Raw genomic sequence first — 21,650 nt, 5'->3', positions numbered from 1 at the left:
TATAAAAATATAAATATACTTCCTTCCCTCTCCTGAATATATTTACTCCCTCTCCTCACCTGGATATATGTGCTTCCTTTTCTCTTCCTCTGTCAATTTAAAGCATTACCGTGGGTGTGGACAGCAGTGTAAGTATGCAAAGTTTTCACTGTTAGCCTGGAAACACCAATGTCCAAATTCTTAAACAGTTTTTTGATGTCTGTAATTATGAACTTGCAAATATCTAAGTGTAGAAGTGAAACACTTCTAATGGGGCTCCACAGTTCTCAAGTAGGGCTTTCCCCAAATGACCCAGTGTGATTAAGGCCTGAGAGAGCCCTAAGCTGTTTATGTTTTTTTAGATTTATATATAATTTTCAATTTTCTTCTTACTTGGTCATAGTTTTACTTGTACCTGTGTGACTGTTGGCAAGTTACCGTTTACCTTTCTGGACTTGATTCCACTTCCATAAAATAAAGGGGATGATTAGGTATTCTCTAAGGCTCTTTTCAGAATCTCCTTTTAGATTTTTTTTTTTTTTTTAGAATCTTTTACCCCAGCTTTCGGGTTACTTCTAGAATGTATCATACTCTTCATGGATCTATGATTTCCTCAGTGGTGGGGTTTCCTTGAAACTGGTTGAACGAGATGAATTGAGATCATTCAAGACAGTTGTGAAAATCGAGTAAGACTTCATCTATTTCAGAGTTTGACTAGGCCTGAAGGCCTTTAAGCATTAAGTCAAGGGCATACTTAAGTCTCCTTCCTGCTATCCTCCTATGACATCAGTGTCTCCCTGTTTCAGTCAAATATGGACAACTATGTACTTATAGGTCAAGTTCAATTTCTTGGGTAGTTTCCAAATTTAGAAAGTAAGATCCTCAGCCATTGAGGATGAGGGTCAGTGGTGGGAGTGGGTATTTGCTTTAGGGATTAAAAGTGTTGACCCTGCCCCCTATGGTGCTTCCTCCCTTTGATGAGTGGGTCTCCCTTCTCCCGAGAATGTATAATAAACTTTGCTTTGTTTCTAGAGCTCTCTCCAGCTTTTTTTTATTAAATGGTGATCCCTCACCATTTCTGAACCACACAGTTTTGGGGGCTAGTCCGGATCACACTACTTATGGTGAGTAGGTGAATCCTTGAGGTGCTGGCAGGGTGGCGCCCTGCCCTGACTTAGGCAGCCCGCCAGTGTCCAGGGCTTCTTCTTACTCCCCAAGGTAGAGTGGGCCCGAAGTGGAGAAACTCAGAGCAAAGCAAAAGGAGGAGAAACTCCGTGGTAAAAATCCCGACCGGTTTGGAGGAGGACAGGTTGTAGTCAAGCAATTTGTTGCGCAACAACCCAGAGGTAAGTCCCCTGTGAGGCCCTTGAGTCTTAAACTCTGGGTCTCTGGACAGGAGATAAGCCCCCTGTGAGACCCTTGAGTCATAAACTCTGGAGGGGTCTCTGGACAGGACCCTGTGAGGCCTGACGTCTTAACCTCTGGGTCTCTGGACAGGATAGACTTGGCTAGGCCTTCTAGGGTGACTGGAGTCAATTGGCGACAATTGGTGTGTTTGGGCATTTTGGAATTTAGATTTTGTCCAAATTCAATGGGTGTGGCCCAGTCCCAGCCAGCCCTAGCGGAGAGAAATGAGAAAAATGATCAGAAAATACCGGTAGATAGTCCCTTGGGAGATAAATTAAGTAATTGGAACAAACTGCCAAAATATATAAGGAAAAAGAAAAAGATGATAAGGTATTGTTGTTTTGTCCACGGCGACAAAGATATTGGTGAAGGCACTATTGAAGACTGGGTGTGCCAAAGACTGAATCTGTACCTGAAAGAGAAGGAAAGGATTTAATTCTCATCAGCCCCTCCAAGGGCCCTCCAGCGGGAGGAGAACATGTCTATTTTTAATTCTCTCTTCTCACAAGAGGAGAGGGGACTAATTAGAGGTGCAGCTATGAAGGAGTGGGACAGGAGAAACCCTCCAGCAGCAAGAGTAGTTCCAGCTGACCAGAAATACCCTTTAGCAGATCCCAATTGGGATCACAATTGCCCCGTACATCAGGGAAGTATGTGGGATCGAGAGAGTGAAGATGGTGGTTTCTTTCCTTTCCCTCCCACGAGTCCTGACTGCAGCAGGGCCATGTGGGACCAGGGGAAAGAAACTGCTATTTGGTGAAATTCATTATTTAAATATGATGGAGAAAGTGGTTTTATATTATTGGGAATTTAAAGCCGTGTTTGGCATTTTAAGTTAAAATATAGGTTATTAAAACAAAATGCCGGTAAACTACTGGTTAGGGGAGGTTGGGGTTGTATGTTAGATGGTGTGTTGTTTTCTAGAGGTATTGGGTTATTGATAACTGAGTTATGCCTTAAAAAAATTTGTCATCTCTGTTGGGCATTTATAAGTTTTATGAAATTTCGTTCAGTTATTTGTGAACCTTGAAGTTTAAAGTTAAAAAAATTTTTTTTTTCTTTTACTTAAAGGCAAGGGACAAGAAAGATTGATTTGCAAAAGCAATTAATAGTTTAAATGGAGCATCTAGTATTGGTTTGGGAGTGTTGGAAGTGTAACATGTGTCAGAGAAGGTTTAAGCAAGTAAGCTTTGGAAAGAGAGGAAGAGATGGTATGAGAGAAAAGGAGAGAGGAAAATAGCTCTCCAGAAATGGGGAAGAAAAAAAAAAAAAGGCACAATTCCCTAATGAATCTGCCATTTGCCATGGGGAAAGGAGATATATCCCATGAGGTTGGGGCTCCTGTCTTGAGCTGGCAGATTAGATCCTGGGGAAATGGCACCCTAAAAAGTTAGCTGTGATAAGTTAGGGTCGGGAAGCATGGTGGAGTGGGGGAAGGGTGGCCACGTGGAGAGGGACCTTGTCAGGTGATCTAATCCCCCTTCCCCATTAAGTATGGTGGCTTTTTTTTTTTTTTTTTAACAACTGTGCAACACCTTGCTGGTTCAGATATCAATTGCTTCTACTGTTTAAAGGAACAGCCTACATTTATATGGTGTTAATAACGGAAAGTTTTTTTTTTTTATTTTTCAAATCTATAGCTGCTCTAAGAAGTTGGTTGGAACTGTAAGTTATCTGAAAGCGATTTATTTCTACTAAGATCCCATCTGTCTAAAGCAAATTATTTAATGTTTATTTACATGCATGATAGTCTCCTTGTTTAAGAAGATGATAAATCTAGAGCAGGATTTTAATCTGATCTGATAATTTGATAGGGCTATTTCCAAAAATTTAATTTTTTTTTGAATGAAGAGAGAATTAATGTTAAATCTGAAAGATCTAAAAGTTTCTTTTATGTGGAAACGGAATGGACAACATGTGATTTAGAATTTTTTTCTTTGTATTTGAGTATTTTAAAGGCAAAATGATCTGTGTTATGTTAAATTTAGAACTATCTATTTAGATAAGATAAACTGCATAAGCTGTGAACCCTTTACTGTGATTCTTGAGAACTAGAATCATTTGAAGTCTTGATTAATGATAATTGCTGTAGGAGATAAAATCTTTTGGGACTGCAGCTAATATTTACTGGGAGTTTTGAATTCAGGTATGACTACATAGGTCATAAGGTTGGAACGGTTAAAACTTAAGGACAGTTACCTGAAGTAAAACTGCCTTAAATAGATATTTTAATTTGTGCCCAGACTTTGGTTGCTCTAATTATCTTTTAACCTTTTTACTTCCTGGGGCTAGAGTTTCTTTATCTAAAGGCTTACTTCACCCAAGTACTTGGGGCCACTCCTACTTTGCCTTTTGTTCTTTAAGGAAAGCTAGGAATCTCATCAGCTGTGATTAGGCTAAGGTTTAGGCCTAGAGCCTTTTACACTGTATGTTGATTGAAGTCAGGGCTATCTCTGGAACCCCAGTCCTAGGCCTCTGATTTACTTATCAAAGATACTCCAGCTTCCCATGTTGCATTGCTGATCCTTTGCTTCTGACCAGTGGCTTTCCTTTCTAAAGTATTAGATCCAGTAGCCAAAGGATGGCTGACCTGTGTACAAGCAGTAGCTGCTACCACGCTCTTGGCAGAAGAGAGTAGGAAGCTTACCTTTGGAGGCAGTGTTATAATATAAGTAAGTGTCCCCCAGAATGTTGATAATCATAATCCTGCCTCCTTTTTGTCCCCTGGAACAGAAGAGGAATATTGTTGCTTAGAGTTAATTGATTTTCAAACAAAAGTAAGAGGATTTACAAGAATCCCCAATGCCTGGGGGAGTAAATTGGTTTATAGATGGATCTTCCAGAGTGGTAGATGGGAAATTCTTTTGAGGCAAGGGGAAATAGATTAGCAGATGAGAAGGCCAAGGGAGCTGGAGACCAGGAGATTTCTCATAGAATGGCCTTGATACCTGGACTTCCCCTAGTCTACCCTCTCCCAGTTTTACCCAGAAGGAAAAAGAGAAGGCCTTGACTCTAGGAGCAGTTGGGAACTCGGAAGAACGTTGGCTCTTACCTGATGGCAGAGAGGTACTGACCAAAGCAAGTATGAGGCAGGTCCTTCAGCAACTGCACCAGGGCAGTCACTGGGATGTCCAAAACCTGTGTGATGCTGCGCTGACAAGGTATGTTTCCGCTGGCCTATATACTATGGCCTGACAAGCCTGGTGGATGGCTGTCTTATTTGTCAAAGGACTAACAAGGCTGCTCAACGCCAGATCCCAAAAGGGGGACAAGCTCTAGGAATCAGACCATTCTAAAGCATCCAGGTAGACTTCATTGAGCTGCCACCAGTGGGTCGCCTCAAATATTTGCTGGTCTTAGTGGACCATCTGACTCATGGGTGGAGGCATTCCCCTCAGCATGAGCAACTGCCTCGACAGTAAGGTCTTATTAGAACAAATCATTCCTAGATATGGAATAATAGAGAGGATAGTCTTGGATCAGGGAACACATTTTTCTGTCCAAGTATTGCAGAATTTGATTGGGGGCTTAGAAATCACTTGGGATCTCCACACCCCTTGGTATCCTCCCTCTTCTGGAAAAGTAGAAAGGATAAATCAAGAAATAAAACAGCAACTGACTAAATTATCTTTAGAGACCCCACTACCTTGGACTAAATGTCTTCCTCTTGCTGTGGTCGGAATCAGAACCAAGCCACATAAAGACAGAGGGCTTTCACCTTATGAATTATTGTTTGGTCATCCTCTCCAGGCTTGTCCTATGAGAAACTGGGACCCTATCTTAGAGACAAAGGATTTATTTCTTAAGAGATATGTTAAGTCATTGCTAGGACTTCAACAAAAAGGGTTAATAGCTCAGACTCCTCCTCTAGGTTTCCCTGCTCATAGAATTCAGTTTGGAGATTGGGTGTTGATCTGTTCCTGGAAGGATGAGAAGCTGACTCTGTGCTGGGACGGACCCTACCAGGTGATACTGACCTCGGACACTGCAATTTGCACACAGGAACGAGGCTGGACACACCACACCAGAACAAAAGGACCTGTGGTGCCACCTTTATCCGAGTGGACAGTTGAAGATGGGGAGACCTCAAATTACATTTGAGGAGGGGACCTCCACTGAATGGGAACACAAATTCTGAATCCAGTGCATTGTAACTGTATGACTTTTCTTACATGAATTACTTTGGGCAACCCTCATGGGGCTTTCCCAGAGCTTTGGGTTTGCCTATTTCCTCATGATAGCCATAGAAACCAGACCTTTATCTTCCAGAGATGAGAACCAGCTCCTCCTGCTCATGCAGAATATAGGGAGAACTTTTAACTTATCAAATTGTTGGATCTGTGGTGGACCCCAACAATTGAGCTAATGGCCATGGGTACCTGTCCCCTTAAGCCCAGCCTGGATCCTTAGTGACTGATCCTAAATTCATAATGGGACTGATTTCTGGAACTTCAAAGACAAACATCAGTGGCCATTGACAGAAGATAGGATTTGTTAAATACTGCTTAAATCAGACAGGAAAAAGTTTGAAGCTGGGAAATAGTGTATGTGAGTGGACTTAACTTTGGACAAGGTAAAAGACTTTTTCTTTCTTTATCTTGCAGTGGACACTGCAGTCAAGTGGACAGCGTGGTTGTCGTTTGGAGCTCTTGGGAGCTCGGGCACAATTGCTTAGGAATTGCTGCGGATTGATAAAAGGCTTTCTTTTAAAGTCTGCTCTGTCTCTAGGAGATATGAGGGAGGCTGCAAGGATTTGGAAAACTAAAAGTTTTTATCTGTTTAGACATCAATGGGGATGGTACAATGTCACCCCAGGGACACCTGAGAAACATGGGACTGTTTCCCACATTTTGGAATAACCTAATAGGTCAAGGACCAGTTGCCAATTGTAGTTGGAAAAAGGAGCAAGGTTTATGGGAATGTTAGTATGTCACCTTTTTAGGAGGAGGTCCCCAGGGAGAAGAGATCAGCAATATTACCCTTCTACAAGGAATAATTCAGACATATTTTTGAGGCAACAACCTGCTCTAAAGGGTCATTATTAGATCTGTGGCTTAACTGCTTATACTCAACCTACCTCTTAATTGGACAGGGATTTGCTATATTGGACTAATGAGGCCAAAATTTTTCTTTCTTCCTAAATAGGCAAACAAATATTTAGGGATTCAGTTGTACGATGATTTGGGAAGAGGGAAATGGGGTTTAGATAACTCCATTACTCAGATGCAAATGGTTGGGGTGATGTCTGGCCTCCAGAAAGAATAGTTAAAGAGCCAGCCACTTGGGCTCAAGATGGAAGTTGGGGATATAGAACTCCAATATACATGTTGAAGCTTCAAGCAGTTAGAGATTATCACCAGTCAGATGGCTGAGGCATGAGATAGCTCTCAGTAGTATTATATTATTCTCTTAACTGCATACCTTGTTTGATCTGATTGATAACCAGAGTAGTCCAAAACTCATTATCTAGAATGATTAGGTTGGAAGAGAAAGTTGAAGAGTCTATTAAATTGATGGTGTTAAAAGGACAAGGGTGCAAGCAACCAACAGGAACCAGAAGGGGATGAGGAATTCTCTAGGAAATGTGATGTTATGCTACAAGAATTTGAAGAGATCTCAGTGTACAAATAAGAGGGGGGACTGAACGAGATGGTTCAAGATAATTGTGAAAATCGAGTAAGGCTTCATCTATTTCAAAGTTTGAGTAGGCCTGAAGGACTTTAAGCATTAAGTCAAGGGCATACTTAAGTCTCCTTCCTGCTATCATCATATGACATCAGCGTCTCCCTGTTTCAGTCACATATGGGCAACTATGTACTTATTGGTCAAGTTCAATTTCTTGGGTAGTTCCCGAGTTTAGAATGTAAGATCCTCAGCCAATAAGGATGAGGGTCAGTGGTGGGAGGGGGTATTTGTTTTAGGGATTAAAAGTGTTGACCCTGCCCCCTATGGTGCTTCCTCCCTTAGACTGTCTGCTCCATGGATAGGACGCCCTTCTCCCAAAAATGAATAATAACCTTTGCTTTGCTTCTAGAGCTCTCTCTAGCTTTTTTTTTTTTTTTTTTTTATTAAATGGTGATCCCTCACCATTTCTGAACCACACATGGTGAATATTAACAAGTTATATCTTAGTCATATTATAGACTTTATAATGGGGATAAGTATAAAAGTTGTTATTACTGAAAATTTCATCACCCTCTGGGCAAACTGATAGTAAAAGCCTTTGCACTAAGTGAGATTTGTCCTTAAATGACAAAAGTCCATTTCTACATCCTTACTCAAAACCTTTCTATCTTGGTGTACTACTTTATTAAAACTTGGGCTCCATAATTAACTTGTCTTCTAGAATAAAGAATCATACTGCAATGAAGTATTATAAAAAGATTTAAGGACAGGCTCACACAAATGCCTTTATTTAGGAATACTTATTTTTAATGTCTTCCTGCAAGCCCCTATCCCTCAATATTTTTTTTTTCAAGACAAGCCTTTCCCTCTGATTTATTCATACTCTCTATTTTCCTTCCCTAAAGTCTCAAGAGTTCTGCATTTTCTATGATGAGCATCTCCTTTTAAGAGAGTCATTTTTAGTCTGATTTCTAATTTACCTGTAAATTAGAAAACATAATTAAACAACACTTCCTAATCTTCAAAGCAATTGAGGTTTTTCATTATTTGTTTGGGCTATTGCTTTGGGGGCATTATCCAAAGAAAAGTTTCTTTGGCACATGTTGAAAGGCTTTTAATAGTTTTGACACTGTAAGTAGTGAATTTATGTGATCTAGTTCTATGCTGACATTTGTAACTGAAGAGAAAAACATGCCCTTGATTTACTGAGCAATCAGGAGAGTGAAGGTTCCAAGATCACATCAGTTTATATTATGTCCTATATGTACATTTTGTCTCCCCTGATAGAATGTCAGCTCCTTAAGAGAAGAGGCTGTTTGATTTGTAGCACAGTGCCTGGCATATACTAGGTACTTAGTTATTACCTGCTGATTGAGTGGTTGAAGGCCCTGGAGGTGTAGTGAGCATATAAAAGATTCAGGAGCCATGACAGTTGTCTTCAAGACTTGAATTGTCACATGGAGGAAACATTAGACTTGTTCCACTTGACCTGAGTGGACAGAACCCTTAGGAATAGTGCATAGAAGTTGGAAAGGCAGAAATTTAGGCTTAATATAAGGAAAAAACTTAAAATTAGAACTCTCCAAAACTCTACTAGGTATTTAGGAAGATTAAGGTTTCCTTATCTATAAACTAGGCAACTAGATAGCACAGTGGATAAAAGGCTGGGTCTAAGTCAGGAAAACTCTTCTTGAATTTCAATATGTCATATACTTACTAGGTATGTGACCCTGGGCAAGTCACTTAAGCCTGTTTGTCCCAGTTTCCTCATTTGTAAACCTGTAAATCTGAAAGAAATAGCAAACCACTCTAGGATCTTTGCCAGGAAAATTACAAATGGTGTCACAAAGAATTAGATCTGTCTGAAAACAACTGAACGACAAGAAGGAATATTCAAAAAGAGGTTATATAACATCTTTCTCAGATATAATATCAATGGAATTTTTTTCCTCAGGTACAGGTTTAAATAGACCTATGGTATCTTCTAACTTTGAAATTCATTGATTAGCAATCTTGATCCTTTATGGCCAATAGTGCCTCAAACAAATGGAGACCTAGGAAGGACCTTTATTTAGAAAAGTCATGGTTATTCACTGTACCTTGGTTCATCACCACTTGTCTTGATTTTTGTCTTGCCATTGTATTTCAGTGACTCTGAAGGAGAGAGTGAAGCTGACAACTTTGGTTTTGAATTTTCTTTCTCAATAGTATAATATTTTTGCTTTTTCAATTACCAGTAAAAATAATTTTCAGCGTTCATTTTTGTAAGATTTAGAATTCCAATTTTTTTCTCTTGCTCTTCATCCTTTCATCTATTACCTCCCTTTCCCCCAAAACAGCAAGCAGCTTGATATAGGTTATGCATGTACAATCATTTTAAACATATTTCCATTATTTGTCATGTTGTGAAAGAAAAATCAGACCAAAAGGGGAAAAAAAAATAAGAAAAAGCAAACAATTAAAAGTTGAAATAATATATTTAGATCTATATTTAGTCTCTATAGTTCTCTCTCTCTCAATGTGGATGGCATTTTCTATCCAAAGTCCATTGGAATTATCTTGGATCACTGTATTGCTGAGAAGAGCTGAGTCTATTATAGTTGATCACATAATCTTGCTGTCACTGTGTACAATGTTCTTCTGATTTTGCTTACTTAACTTCATTCATTTTCAGTTCATGTAAGTCTTTCCAGGCTTTTCTGAAACTGCCGACAACTTTGTTCAGATCTGTCTCATTTCACATACAAAATATAACCTATGATGTCATTGGTCCTCTTCCAAATAAATGACGAATAACCACAATTTCAACACCAGTCCAGGACAGCCATTTCTGCATAAACTACCATAGCAATTGGTCTGTTTTCATTTTGTTCCTTTCTGCCCTCTCCCTTTTTTATTTCTTTTTTCAAATCACTAAGCAATTAGAAAGAATTTTAAAGTTCACAAGATCCTATCTCTAGAGTTGGATTTTACCTCAGAGACAATTTGTTTTCGTATAAATAAACTAAGGCTCAAACTAGTTAAGTGTCTTGCCCAAATGTTTTCTATTTCAGAACACTCATAGAAGACAAGCATTCACTTTCCTGTGGCCTTGTTCCCAGTGCTCTCTAAAACCCTCACAGCATAAATTTGTTTCATTAGTGAGCAACTGTCAATAAGTTGTCAATTTGAGTTCAATGATGGTACATCCGTTTTGCATGCTATTCAAATGTCATTTGTAAAATGGGAGATTAGCCTGTGAGGTCCTAGTTACAACAGCATCATGCATAGATAGTTCTTTTCCTGGTCACAATATAGTATATGGAATTTTGGGGAAGAAATAAAGGAATTATTATGTATGATGACAAAAAACTTCTAAATGATTAGGAGCTAGAAGATCTAAGATACAGGAGGTGCTGAACTAGATCTGAATCCCTAGTTTCCCTGGCACCCCTGCCAAAGTTTCACATTGTTAGATTTGCTTATTTTTTTTTCTAGGTTTGATGAGTACAGTGTATTTTACCATTGCTTTAGTACTTTGATAATTTGCTTTTTATGGGGAGTACTCCTACTGGCATAAGAGTGATCCTTCCATGCTGCTGATTCTGTGTGTTTCTTGACTGTGCCTTTAACTATTCTAAAACTGAATCATAAAGTAATATGAAAAAAGCTTTTTCAACTCTAAAATCTACTAAACTCTAAAAGGAAGAATTTCAAATATAAGCTTCTTGTGGGCAGAGGCTGTTTCATGTGTGTCTTTGAATTCCCTCAGAGCCCATCACAGTACTTTGAATATACTAAATTTGCTCACTAATATGTGCTGAATCAAACTAAAATTTTAATGGGATTATCTGCATCATATTTTTGATAATAATATGGAGAGGAAGCAGTGCCAATCAAAACTTTCCATAAATAAAGTTCAATCCAAATTTATATTGTATAGCTAAGTATGTGCAGCTGTAGTTTTTTTTAAAAGTTCACCCATTTTTGTAAAACTAATGTTTAATTTTTGTGTTTTTTCTTTAGGCAGTCTATACTTGAAATCTTACCTGCTCTAAAAATTCTTAATGGTGAAACACTAAAATCTGATTCATCTAATCATGAATTCAATGTTCCAGAATCAGGCAGTTTTTTAGCTTTTTGTCAGACCCAGACCCAGGAATTTAATTTAATTTTTAAAAAATACATCATTGAAAAAAGGTACGTAATCAAATTTTAACATAATGAAAATATTAATTCAGTTTTATAACAAATGTTCTAATTTAATTGTAACATCCTGGTTGAGTATGATACCTTTGAAAAATTCTCAGTAAAATTGCAGTATGTCAGATAACTTTTAGATCTGTTCTTTGAAATATAGTATATATTCACTTGGAGAGATCTTGAAATAAAAATACTATATCAAAATAATAGAAATTTATATTTGTACATTCTGGATTTATATTGAGAACCAAACAACAGAAGTTTCAAAATCACTAACAGAATTTTAGTATATTTCTGTAGGAAGTATTTTTATTTAATCCAATTAAATATTTAGTAATATTACAGTTATCTATGAACAAAAAGTGACATACCATTTCATTTGGCTTTTCAAAATAAATTACCATCATTGTGGTAGTTGATCTTAATTCCATTTTTGTCTTCAATGTAAGATCTCACAATGTTGCTGAAAACATTGTGTTAAAAAGCATGAGAGCAAGCACACAGCTATGCTTTATTCCATTGGTGACTGGGAAAGCATATGAAAATTATCCAGAACCTGTGTAAACATGACATCATGAAATACTGTACAGTTCTGCCGAGCTTCTCCAAATAGCCCATTTTCCTCATGATCTTCTACAAGTCTTTCATGATGGATAGTATTAAAGGCCTTAATTAAAAGTGTTGTATTGAAGCAAACACCATGTCAACTCTTCTTTGGACCTTTCTGAAACCACGAAGGTTCTTAGGCAGATGACCATCTTCTGGGTGAAGAATTAGCCTATTAAGAACTTTGGCAAGAATCTTGCCTCACCCCCAACCCCCATGACTGAAAGATCCTTCAGTGTTTGTCACAGAACAATTGAATTCCTTTTCCTTCATAGAGATGAACAGTGGAGGCATCCTTTATTTCCTGGGGAACAATAATCTCTTGCCATAATAATCTAAAAGCTCTTAGATTTTGTATCTGTAAGGGATACACCCTATCTTGTAGATCTTTCTGAAATGAAATTAGAATTAGATTCTTTGCTACTAAATAGGAGCTTAATGACACTGAAAAAATCTCTTCTTCTGTTGGAAGTTTGGCTAGAGAGGGATTGATTTCAACCTGAGGTACACAGCAGTAAATGGAGATGTTCAACCCATCTCTCTAGGATTATGTCATTATGTCCTTACGACTAATCAGTATAGTTCTATCAGCACTGGATAGCTAAGATGTGCCATAGGTCTTTTATCTATAAATAACTTACAGGAAATCATAGAAGCACTTTGGATTCTTCCTCTCAGCATAAAATTGAATCTCATCTGCTTCTTTACTTAGCCAAGAAAACTGCATCTCTTTAAGCTTTCATTATACTATACTTTGGAGGAATTAAATGCTGCTTTCTTGGTAGCGGTGGGAGTGGGGGAGGGGGAGGAAGAATTATCCTGCTGGTAAACTCTGTGGAATTCTCATTTTTCATTTAGTAGTTTTTGAATTTCCCCATCATTTTCATCAAACCAATCTTGATGTTTGCAAATGTTCTAGCCCAGATGAGGAAATGCAATACCATGTACCTCATCTCTAAAAGCTGCCCACTCCTGTTCCACTATTGCCATCCATATGTTTATCTCAACTTCTCCCCATGCCAAGTTAGCAACAGACTGTTCACATATGCAAATAAGTACTCTAATCTGTTAACTTTGAGTCTTCTGATTTGTTAATATACATCATGAGAAAGGAGTCTGATTCAATAGCTGGTTGCTTTATCGAATTATTATTTTGGGCCTGGAAATTTCAGTTGTGATTTTACTTTCCTGCTTGCTGAAGAGAAAGGAGAGAATTCGAAAAAAGGAAATAGGAGACTCTGAATGTAATATATGGATTGTATTTTCCCTTAGGAATAAGAATTGACAACTACCGAGAACTTATGGTCAGAGTCAGTATTAGAATGAATAACTATTAAAAATAGCCCCCACCTACATTTTTAAATTCCTAAGGGAAATTTTCCATTTATCCATGACAACTGAATAAACAATTGTTTCTGTGATTGCTTATTTTGCTTAATTTTTCTTTATTAAAGGATAAAACATAATTCTTATTTATGCTTACAAGATCTAAAATATGGACATTGATTTTTTATTTTGGATTTAAGAATTTCATAATTCCTTCAATAAAAAAATGAGATTATGGCTTATTTTTTATTTTGTCTTAATATTCTTCCATTTATATTTAGTTAATATAAACATTTTTAAAGATATAGGAACTCTAGTAGAACTGAAAATTTAAGTTGTGCAGTGTTAACAGTAATAATATAAATAATGAAGCACCACCACAATCAATAATAATAATAATAAATGTTTTAAGATTTTCAAAGTGCTATTACACTTTGTATATTATTTGATTCTCCCAACTACCTCTTACAAATGAGGAAATTGAAGCTGATAAAAAGTTAAATGACTTGTCTATGGTCACATTGTTATTATCTCTGAGTAGATTTTGAATTCAGGTCTTCTTTGACTCCAAGTCCAGAACTCTTATTTACTATATTATCTAGTTGAGTAGTAATTATGACTCAGGATTCTTTTTTCTTTAAATGAGCTTTCAGGATTTACTCTGAGACAGAGCCTAAGAAAAAAGAAAGTTACTATTTGATTCATTTAACTAATATTTAATCTTTAGTAAAATCAGATTGAAAAAACCATCACTATTTACTAGTTGTCATTTTGTGTGTGCTATTAGTATTTTCAGACATATACTGTGCCAAAGAATTGATGGTTCAGTATCATACAGTATTTTAAAATTCAAAAAAACAAACCAAAGTATGACTTTAAAATAATATTTTTGTTATAATTTGCACTTAAAGACAAATGTATTATTCCATTATGAACTATAGCTTCTAACTATAACTAATTAAACTGAACTAAAAAGATATAACTATAAGAAATAATCTTCAATATATATTTGTGCACACATACATATATTAACACTCATATGTATATTTATACTTTTTTACAGGTAAACATGACTTTTTATATAGCATTGAAATTCACAAAAAGCCTTTTTTGCATGAATAATTTTTAGTGGTTGCAGTTAAGATGAATTATGTTATTTAAAAAACGACAGATGCATGCATCTCTTATTTTTGTTTACTAAGTTCCTGATAATATTCAGTGCCATAACTATATCTGATATGCTATAATTCTCCTTATCCCTTTTTTCCTTCCTCCTATGGTTAGAAACATCATAATTAATATAATGGAGCCATCTTGTGCCAAGGACCTAATAATTGATGGTAACATGTGGCATTTGACTATAAACTGAGAAAATTTTAAAACAAAATTGATCTAGTGATTTTACCTTTGTTTAAATTAATAAGCTTAATGTTGTGTAAATTATTTGAATTCTTTTTTCAAGTGAATTCTCTTTCAAGTAAAAAATGGGAAAAAAAACATTCCCATAACATCAGTCTTTGTTTAAAAATACAATAAAAATATTTTGCATGGCAAGATCCAATGTTGGAAGCACTTTCAAGTTTATTTCATAAATAGCTTCTCCAGATTTAGCAGTGGTAAAACTCATAGACTTTCTATCTGCATCTGATGTTACAGTTGTGAAGGCTTAGCTCATTCTCATTCATTATACAAAAAAAAAAAAAAAAAAAAAAAAAAGCTAACAGAGGGAAATGTGTCACAATAAGACAACAGGGACATTGTATCATCTAATCATTTAAAAGTATATCAGTGTGATCAATTCTGATGGGCATGGCTCTCTTCAACAATGAGATGATTCAAACCAATTCCAGTGATTTTGTGATGAAGAGAGCTATCTACACCCAAAGGGAGGACTGTGGAAATTGAGTGTGGTTCACAACATAGCATTTTCACTCTTTTTGTTGTTTGCTTGAATTTTATTTTGCTTCTCTTTTTTTCTTGTGCAGCATAGTAATTATATAAATATGTTGTATATACATATATTGGATTTAACATATATTTCTACCATGTTTAAAATATATTGGACTACTTGCTATCTAGGGGAAGGCATGGGGAAAGCAGGGGGAGGGGAATTGGAACACAGGGTTTTGCAAGGGCTGATGTTGAAGAATTTCCCATGCATATGTTTTGAAAAATAAAAAGATTTAATAAAAAAGTATATTAATATTTTTATCTTTATGAAAAATGAGATCTATTAAGAAACAACCAAGCCTAAGTAAATCTCTGACATCAGTGGAAATTATAGTGTTCCTTAAATTTATTTAAAATTGTGACATTTTCTCATTATGACTAAATATTTTCCATTATTTTTTCTTCAGCAATATAGACTCTTTGGATGCTATAGAGGACTTGTTCTGTTATTTTAATGAGCTGATGAAACTTAGTAGTAAGTACAGAAATGCTCATGAACGTGTAGATTTCAGAATCATTCATAAAGATGAAGATTTAAGTATCACAAAAACAAATCTATCAGAAGAACAGCAAGATCATTTGAAACAAGTAGCCAGTAGCAGACTACAGCAAAACATCGAATTCATTACTGGGGTAAATAAAAGCAAACAGGATTTTCTGAAAACTTCTCAACAAAAAATTGATTTTGACACAAGTGACTCTGAATTCATTGCATCTTCTATACATGAGCACATACAGAAAACAAATCAAGACCACAGAGTCCAGAGGAGGAGGAAAGGCATTATAACCACCAAAATTCATACCAAGAACAACACTGGCACTGAGCCATTAATTACAAGTGAAATGGAAAATGATAAACAACATACTCAGAATGATGCCAAAAAGTAAGATTAACAAATGTAATTTTTCTTCTTAGTTTCACACTATTGATTACATTTTTTAGTATGATCTTGATCAAGCGGGGGACCTTTCCGGTACTTTTTAGTGCAAGTACAGATTTCAAATGACCAGATACTTTATATTTTATTGGTTATTTGTAGAGAAGTACCGCTATTTTTTCTCAAATACTCACTGGGCCTAAAACAGTCACTTTGTTTTCTACCATATTAATCAGCTGGGGTATTAATTAGTCAATTCTGCTAATAATAGATGCTACTCAGTGTTTTTTTATTTGTTTTCTAAATTCTTGTTTATTTAAAACTGTTATTTTTGGAGGAACTGGAAGAAACAAATGCCCTTCAAGGACATTCAAATGCATTCAAATGTCTTTACAACTTTCTTTTCAAAGAAGACTTATATTTTTTCCTCTTTATTCATTAAATTTAACTGAATCCAATAAGGGCCAAGTGAATTATGCCAATATGCCCTCTGATTTAATTGTACATATTCTTTTTTTGCAGCTGTAGAAATATTTTATTAATCAAGAATGATATTATGAATGGTTAAATGGTAAATCTGTTTACTTGCTTTATTTTCCCTTTCTATAATGAAAGATGGTTTTAAGTGTTACATTTCACTTGGCTCTAATGTCAAGGTTGCAAAAAAGAATTTGTGATTTAATGTCTACTTTTTAAAAATTTGTGATTTTTGTATTGGTGAAACTTTTCTAACATAATTGTAGTAGTTCTCAGAATTTTTTTTTGTCTCTTCTTCCAAAGTTTCAGAGTTGATAGTTTATTTAAACAAGTTGGTATAGTGTCATGATCATGCAATATCTTTTCATTATATTTTAATTTTTCATTAAGTATTACTATCATTAGTTGATAATTTGATTACTCCTGGGAAATCATTTCTGAAACAACTTCCCACACTGGTAACTGATTATTTCTTTTTAGCTGAACTATAATTTAATATTTGGTGACATTTTTGCATGTAAAATATATCTAATGTCTTATGTGATTTAAAAAAAAAACTTATAGAAGTTGTGAGGTTTCTGCATATGCTGTAGGATGTTAATGTCATTCTTTCTTGATTCTAAAACATATCCAACAAGATTTCTACTATGCTTCATCTATTCTATTTTTGTTAGTTCATAATATATATCCATGTATGTGCGATTTTTCCTTAGGAGATGGAAAAGCTTTTTAAGGGAAAAACATTTGGGGGCAGCTAGGTGGTGCAGTGGATAGAGCAGCTCTGAAGTCCGGAGGACCTGAGGCAAATCTGGCCTCAGACACTTGATACTTCCTAACTGTATGACCCTGGGCAAGTCACTTAACCCTAACTGCCTCAGGGGGGGAAAAGAGTAAAACTTTTTTCCCTTTTTTTTTTTTTTAACCTCTGTATCCTCAAGATTTAGAATATTATCTTGCCCTCAAGGTAAGCATTTTCATGTTGAATAACTTACTGAGATTTATGTTGATTTGGTTTGAAGCACTTCATTAGGGTCTTCATAAGAATTTACTTACATCATCACCTCATGTAACAGCAGATAGTTATCCATATATTCTTTGTGTTTAACTTTTACTTATGCTTATTGTGAGCACAAATTGAAATAATCAAGTATTTCATGAAAGTTTTTTTTTTTTTTTTTTTTCTGTTACCCTTGGAAATATCATGAAGCCAATTCAGCTTCCTCTTTAGTCTTCTTTCCAAGTAAAACTTATGAGTCCACTTTCAATTTAACCACAGGTTCTTTTTATCTTCTGCTTTCATTTGTAGTGAAAATGCACCCCTGTATCTGTAGTTTAATTTCTCTAATAGTGTATCAATTCACTGGGTTTTTTTACCTAGATATTACATTGAGTTAGTACATTGCTCAGTTAGTGGTTAGAGATGGCCTAAAAACTATGATTCTTAACACATTCTACACACCTTTCTGTTACTATGCAACTTATCATTTTGGAAGTAGAAGGGGAGAATGCAAGTTTTATTTACATTTGGTTCATTTTGATTTTGGTTCATGATCAAAGAATTTATTCCATAAAACCCTGAGAGTGCTAGTAATAAGCCTATTTCTTTTTAATCTTTCTCAGCTTTAGTTTCCTCATATGCTTTGAAGGTAAAATGAGGTTACATGTAATTTATAAAACTTAAAATGCTTAAAAAAACCTTAAAATCATCCTGATCATCATCCTACTGTAAATTATTACTACCCTAACTTAGTCCTAGAAACCTAGTCAGTCTGCCCTTGAGACCCTGCACAAAACTTTTTTTTTTTTTTTTTTTTTTTTTTTAGTATCAGAGCCTGCCAGAGATTGTTTCCCATGATTGCCTTCTAATACTCAATTATCTCCACACTAAGATGAAGTACCAACACAAGATTTTTCTGAATAAAGTATCATACCCACCCTCAAAGAACTTACAGTTGAATGGTGGAGATAAGACATTCACAAATAAGTATAAATCTTATTAAGTAAAAAAAAAAAAAAAAAAAAAAATCCAAAATGGTATAAGGAATTTTTGTAAAGAAAGATAACTTTCAGCTAGAAGAATCAAAGAAAGCTTCATGAAAAAGTCAGGAACTCCGTTGAAATTTGAAGAGAAAGAATAATTTCCATAGTAGATATGTCAATTGTTCATTTCTTATTGAAGTTTGAAGAGGAAGACATAAAGGGAGGGGCAAAACAAGAGTAGCTCAAGACTGGAAGATGAGTATTCCAGTTTTCCTATAATTCAGAATTCATAAAGAGAAATAGTTTAAATCTGGAAAAATAGCCTGAAGGTGGATTTATAGCTTCAATGTCAATGCCTTAACTATTAAGAAAATGAATTTGTACTTTTTTGAATAGGCTAATTTAGGAGTCAAGGAAAGTTTTGCACTTGAGAAATAAAGTGACCAGATTTATGCATTAAGCAGCTTATTTATGTGAAAAGCAGTGTGGATTAGAGGGGACAGATTGGAGACAGATTAGTGATTTAAAAAAATAATCATGGACTACTATAAAATTTCAGTGTTGGAAGGACTCTACCAGGTCATCTATCAATCATCTTTATATCTAATCAGGAATTCCCTATACAATATATCTACAATTCCTTTCAATAACTTCATTAATATGAAATTTAGCTGCCTGTAGATGTAGCCCATTCCACTTGTAGACAGTTATAATTGTTAGTTTTCCCTTATAGCAAACCTAAATTGCTCTCCATAGCTTATACCCTGTTGCTCATAGTTCTTACCTTTAGACTGGGTAGAAGTCAAATTACTCTATGTAAAAAAAAGCTGAATTGTCTCCCTAAGATCTCTTCTCCAGTCAAACATGCTCATTCCTTCACCTGATCCTTACATACCATGATCTCAGGCTTTTCACCAATCAGATTCTCTTCTAGAAGCGGTCCATCTTGTCAGTTTCAATTTTAAAATTTGGTCTGAGAATTGAAGCCCAAATATTTTTTAATCTGTACAGAGAAAAGAAGAGTGTGGTTATTTCTTTAGTACTAAAGAGTATATCACATGAGGCAATTTAGAATTAATTGTTTTTGATTTTGGGTTACTGTATTACAGTGCTGACTTAATCCACTGAAACTATTTAGCCAAATAAGTTTCTTTCTAGTATCCATTTTTTACTTGCAAACTAGATTTTTTTGGACACAAATATAAATCTTTACATTGTGCACTTTTACTCTATTTACTGTAGCTCAACATTCTATCCTATAAAGGCCTTTAATGCTATTATACATAATGTGTTAGCTATCCCTCCTGATTTTGTATTATCTGAAAACTTAACAAGCATGTTATCTCTCCCATTAACCAAGTCTCATAGAAATGTAAAAGACCACATATCCACCTATAGATTCCTGGGGTTTTCTAGAAGAAACATTCTTTAATTTGATATAGAATCATTTATGACTAGTTTTGGAGGATCTGGACATTCAACTAGTTCTCAGTCCATCTAATTACACAAGTTATTGTCCACATTTTTACATCTTGTCTACAAAATAGCATGAGTGACTTTACAAAATGTTTTGCCAAAATATAGGTAAGTAAACCATTTTAGGATCCCTGTGGAAAAAGGTAAGTAAGTTCATCTGGTATGATCTGTTCTTGATGGAGCCATGGATCTTTCTGGTCCCTACTTTTATTTCTCTGTGTTTGCCAACTATTCATATAATAATTCTAGAATTTTCCCTTCTCATTGTGACTTAGTTCCTCCCTATTGTCCTGCCCATTAACCTTTTTTTTTACATCACTTCCCATCATGTAAACACAAGGACCAAGTTCAGACTTAATAACTTATAGTTTGTAGATTCTTTTCTCTTTCCTTTATTTTTTTAATACAAACTTTTGCGATTTTTGAGACATATGGTACCTTTCTAATTCTCAGGATCTTCAGAAATCACTGACAGTGGCCCAACAATTTATATCCATTAATTCATATGATACCTGTAGGTCCTCTTGAGCCTCCTGAATTTAACTTCTCAATGAAAGCTAAATGATTTCTAACTATCTCCCTATAGCTTTCATGTTTCAACTCTCCCTTAAACATTTTTGTTCTCTCATCTCTCTTATCTAGTCCAAAAATTATTTTTCTTGGTAGAGAATGTAGAAGCAAAATGTGAGAAAATACCTTTTTTTGATATTATGATCAAACTGTTCCTTTCTTTATAGTATCTTTAAAAATCAAAACCAAAACCTTTTTGTATCCTGAGTATTCATTATCCATATTTCTAAAACTATTCATTCTTTTTAAAAAGTTTTGATTACTTTGTTTTTTTATACCATAGTTATTTCCTAACATATCTATATACATACATCACCTCCCGCATTGAATTCTTCAAGTTAAAAGAAAATCAATTAAGCAAGATGAAGACACCAAATGGTCACATCTGATCTAAGTACCACTGTAGTTCTCTCTTCCTCCCTCAGTCTATACTACTGTCATGACATCATCCATACCATTTTGATATTTTCACCTACTTTAAAGTCTTGGGGTAACAGATAAGTCATGAAGCAGTAGGTACAGATAACACTGGAAACTGTAGCCACACCCATGCACACAAATGGCCCAAGCCATAGTATTATCATCTCACTGGACAGAAGTTGAAAGTAGGATTTAGCAGCACCCTGGTTGCTGAGCAATCTTTTTTAAAAGACTATACTTTCTGGCATGAGAAAGGAGCCTAGGAGAGGTGCTCTAGGAATTATCTGCTTCACCCTACCCTGGACTGTTAACTATGACAGGCAGGGATTCCACCCAGTGGTACCATACACACACACATACATACACATACAATATACAGGATGTACAGAAACTTTTTCAAAGATGATTCCACTCATCATCAGCATATGGAATGTGTATACACTTATGGACAATATGAAATCCAGTAGACTTGAAAGACAAACAGCTCTTGTTAAGAGTGATCTCAGCAGTTTTTGCATCCACATAGCAGCCCTGAGTGAAACAAGTCTGGCAAATGAAGGCCTGTTTATCAAAAGTCATAGAATATACTTTTTCTGTAGTGGCCATAGTGAAGAAAGAGCATCATGAAGCTGGTAGAGTGAAAAACAGGCTCATGACAATGTGATTGCCACCTGCGGGAAAATGCAGTCACCATCATCAGTGCCTGTACTCCTACCATAATGAACTTTGATGGGATCAAAGAACAATTTTATAAAGACCTGGAGATCCTCATCA

The 21,650-nt window shown here is 35.5% G+C and overlaps 1 protein-coding gene and 1 long non-coding RNA gene across 5 annotated transcripts in view; one reads left to right on the top strand and one right to left on the bottom strand.

The window, feature by feature from the left end:
• Positions 1 to 21,650, top strand: part of LRRIQ1 (leucine rich repeats and IQ motif containing 1) — a 315,252-nt gene that overhangs the window by 125,768 nt on the left and 167,834 nt on the right. For all 4 annotated transcript variants that reach the window (XR_004229855.1, XM_031940562.1, XM_031940561.1 and 1 more), the window contains 2 exons: positions 11,017 to 11,190; positions 15,483 to 15,959. Coding sequence is in view for 3 of the 4 variants with exons in the window: in XM_031940562.1 (XP_031796422.1) it covers positions 11,017 to 11,190; positions 15,483 to 15,959 (651 nt within the window). In the remaining variant the exon portion in view is untranslated. The remainder of the gene's footprint in view (positions 1 to 11,016; positions 11,191 to 15,482; positions 15,960 to 21,650) is intronic.
• On the bottom strand, positions 936 to 20,234 carry LOC116419606. The gene is made up of 5 exons (XR_004229856.1): positions 19,803 to 20,234; positions 19,195 to 19,413; positions 8,376 to 8,500; positions 4,034 to 4,110; positions 936 to 1,798 (listed from the first exon to the last, which is right to left on the bottom strand). It is a non-coding gene; the product is annotated as an uncharacterized LOC116419606 (long non-coding RNA).

This window comes from Sarcophilus harrisii, chromosome 5 (assembly GCF_902635505.1).
Source record: "Sarcophilus harrisii chromosome 5, mSarHar1.11, whole genome shotgun sequence".
Classification (NCBI taxonomy): domain Eukaryota; kingdom Metazoa; phylum Chordata; class Mammalia; order Dasyuromorphia; family Dasyuridae; genus Sarcophilus; species Sarcophilus harrisii.
Note: the sequence above shows the minus strand (reverse complement) of the source record. Positions and strands in the feature narration are given on the sequence as shown.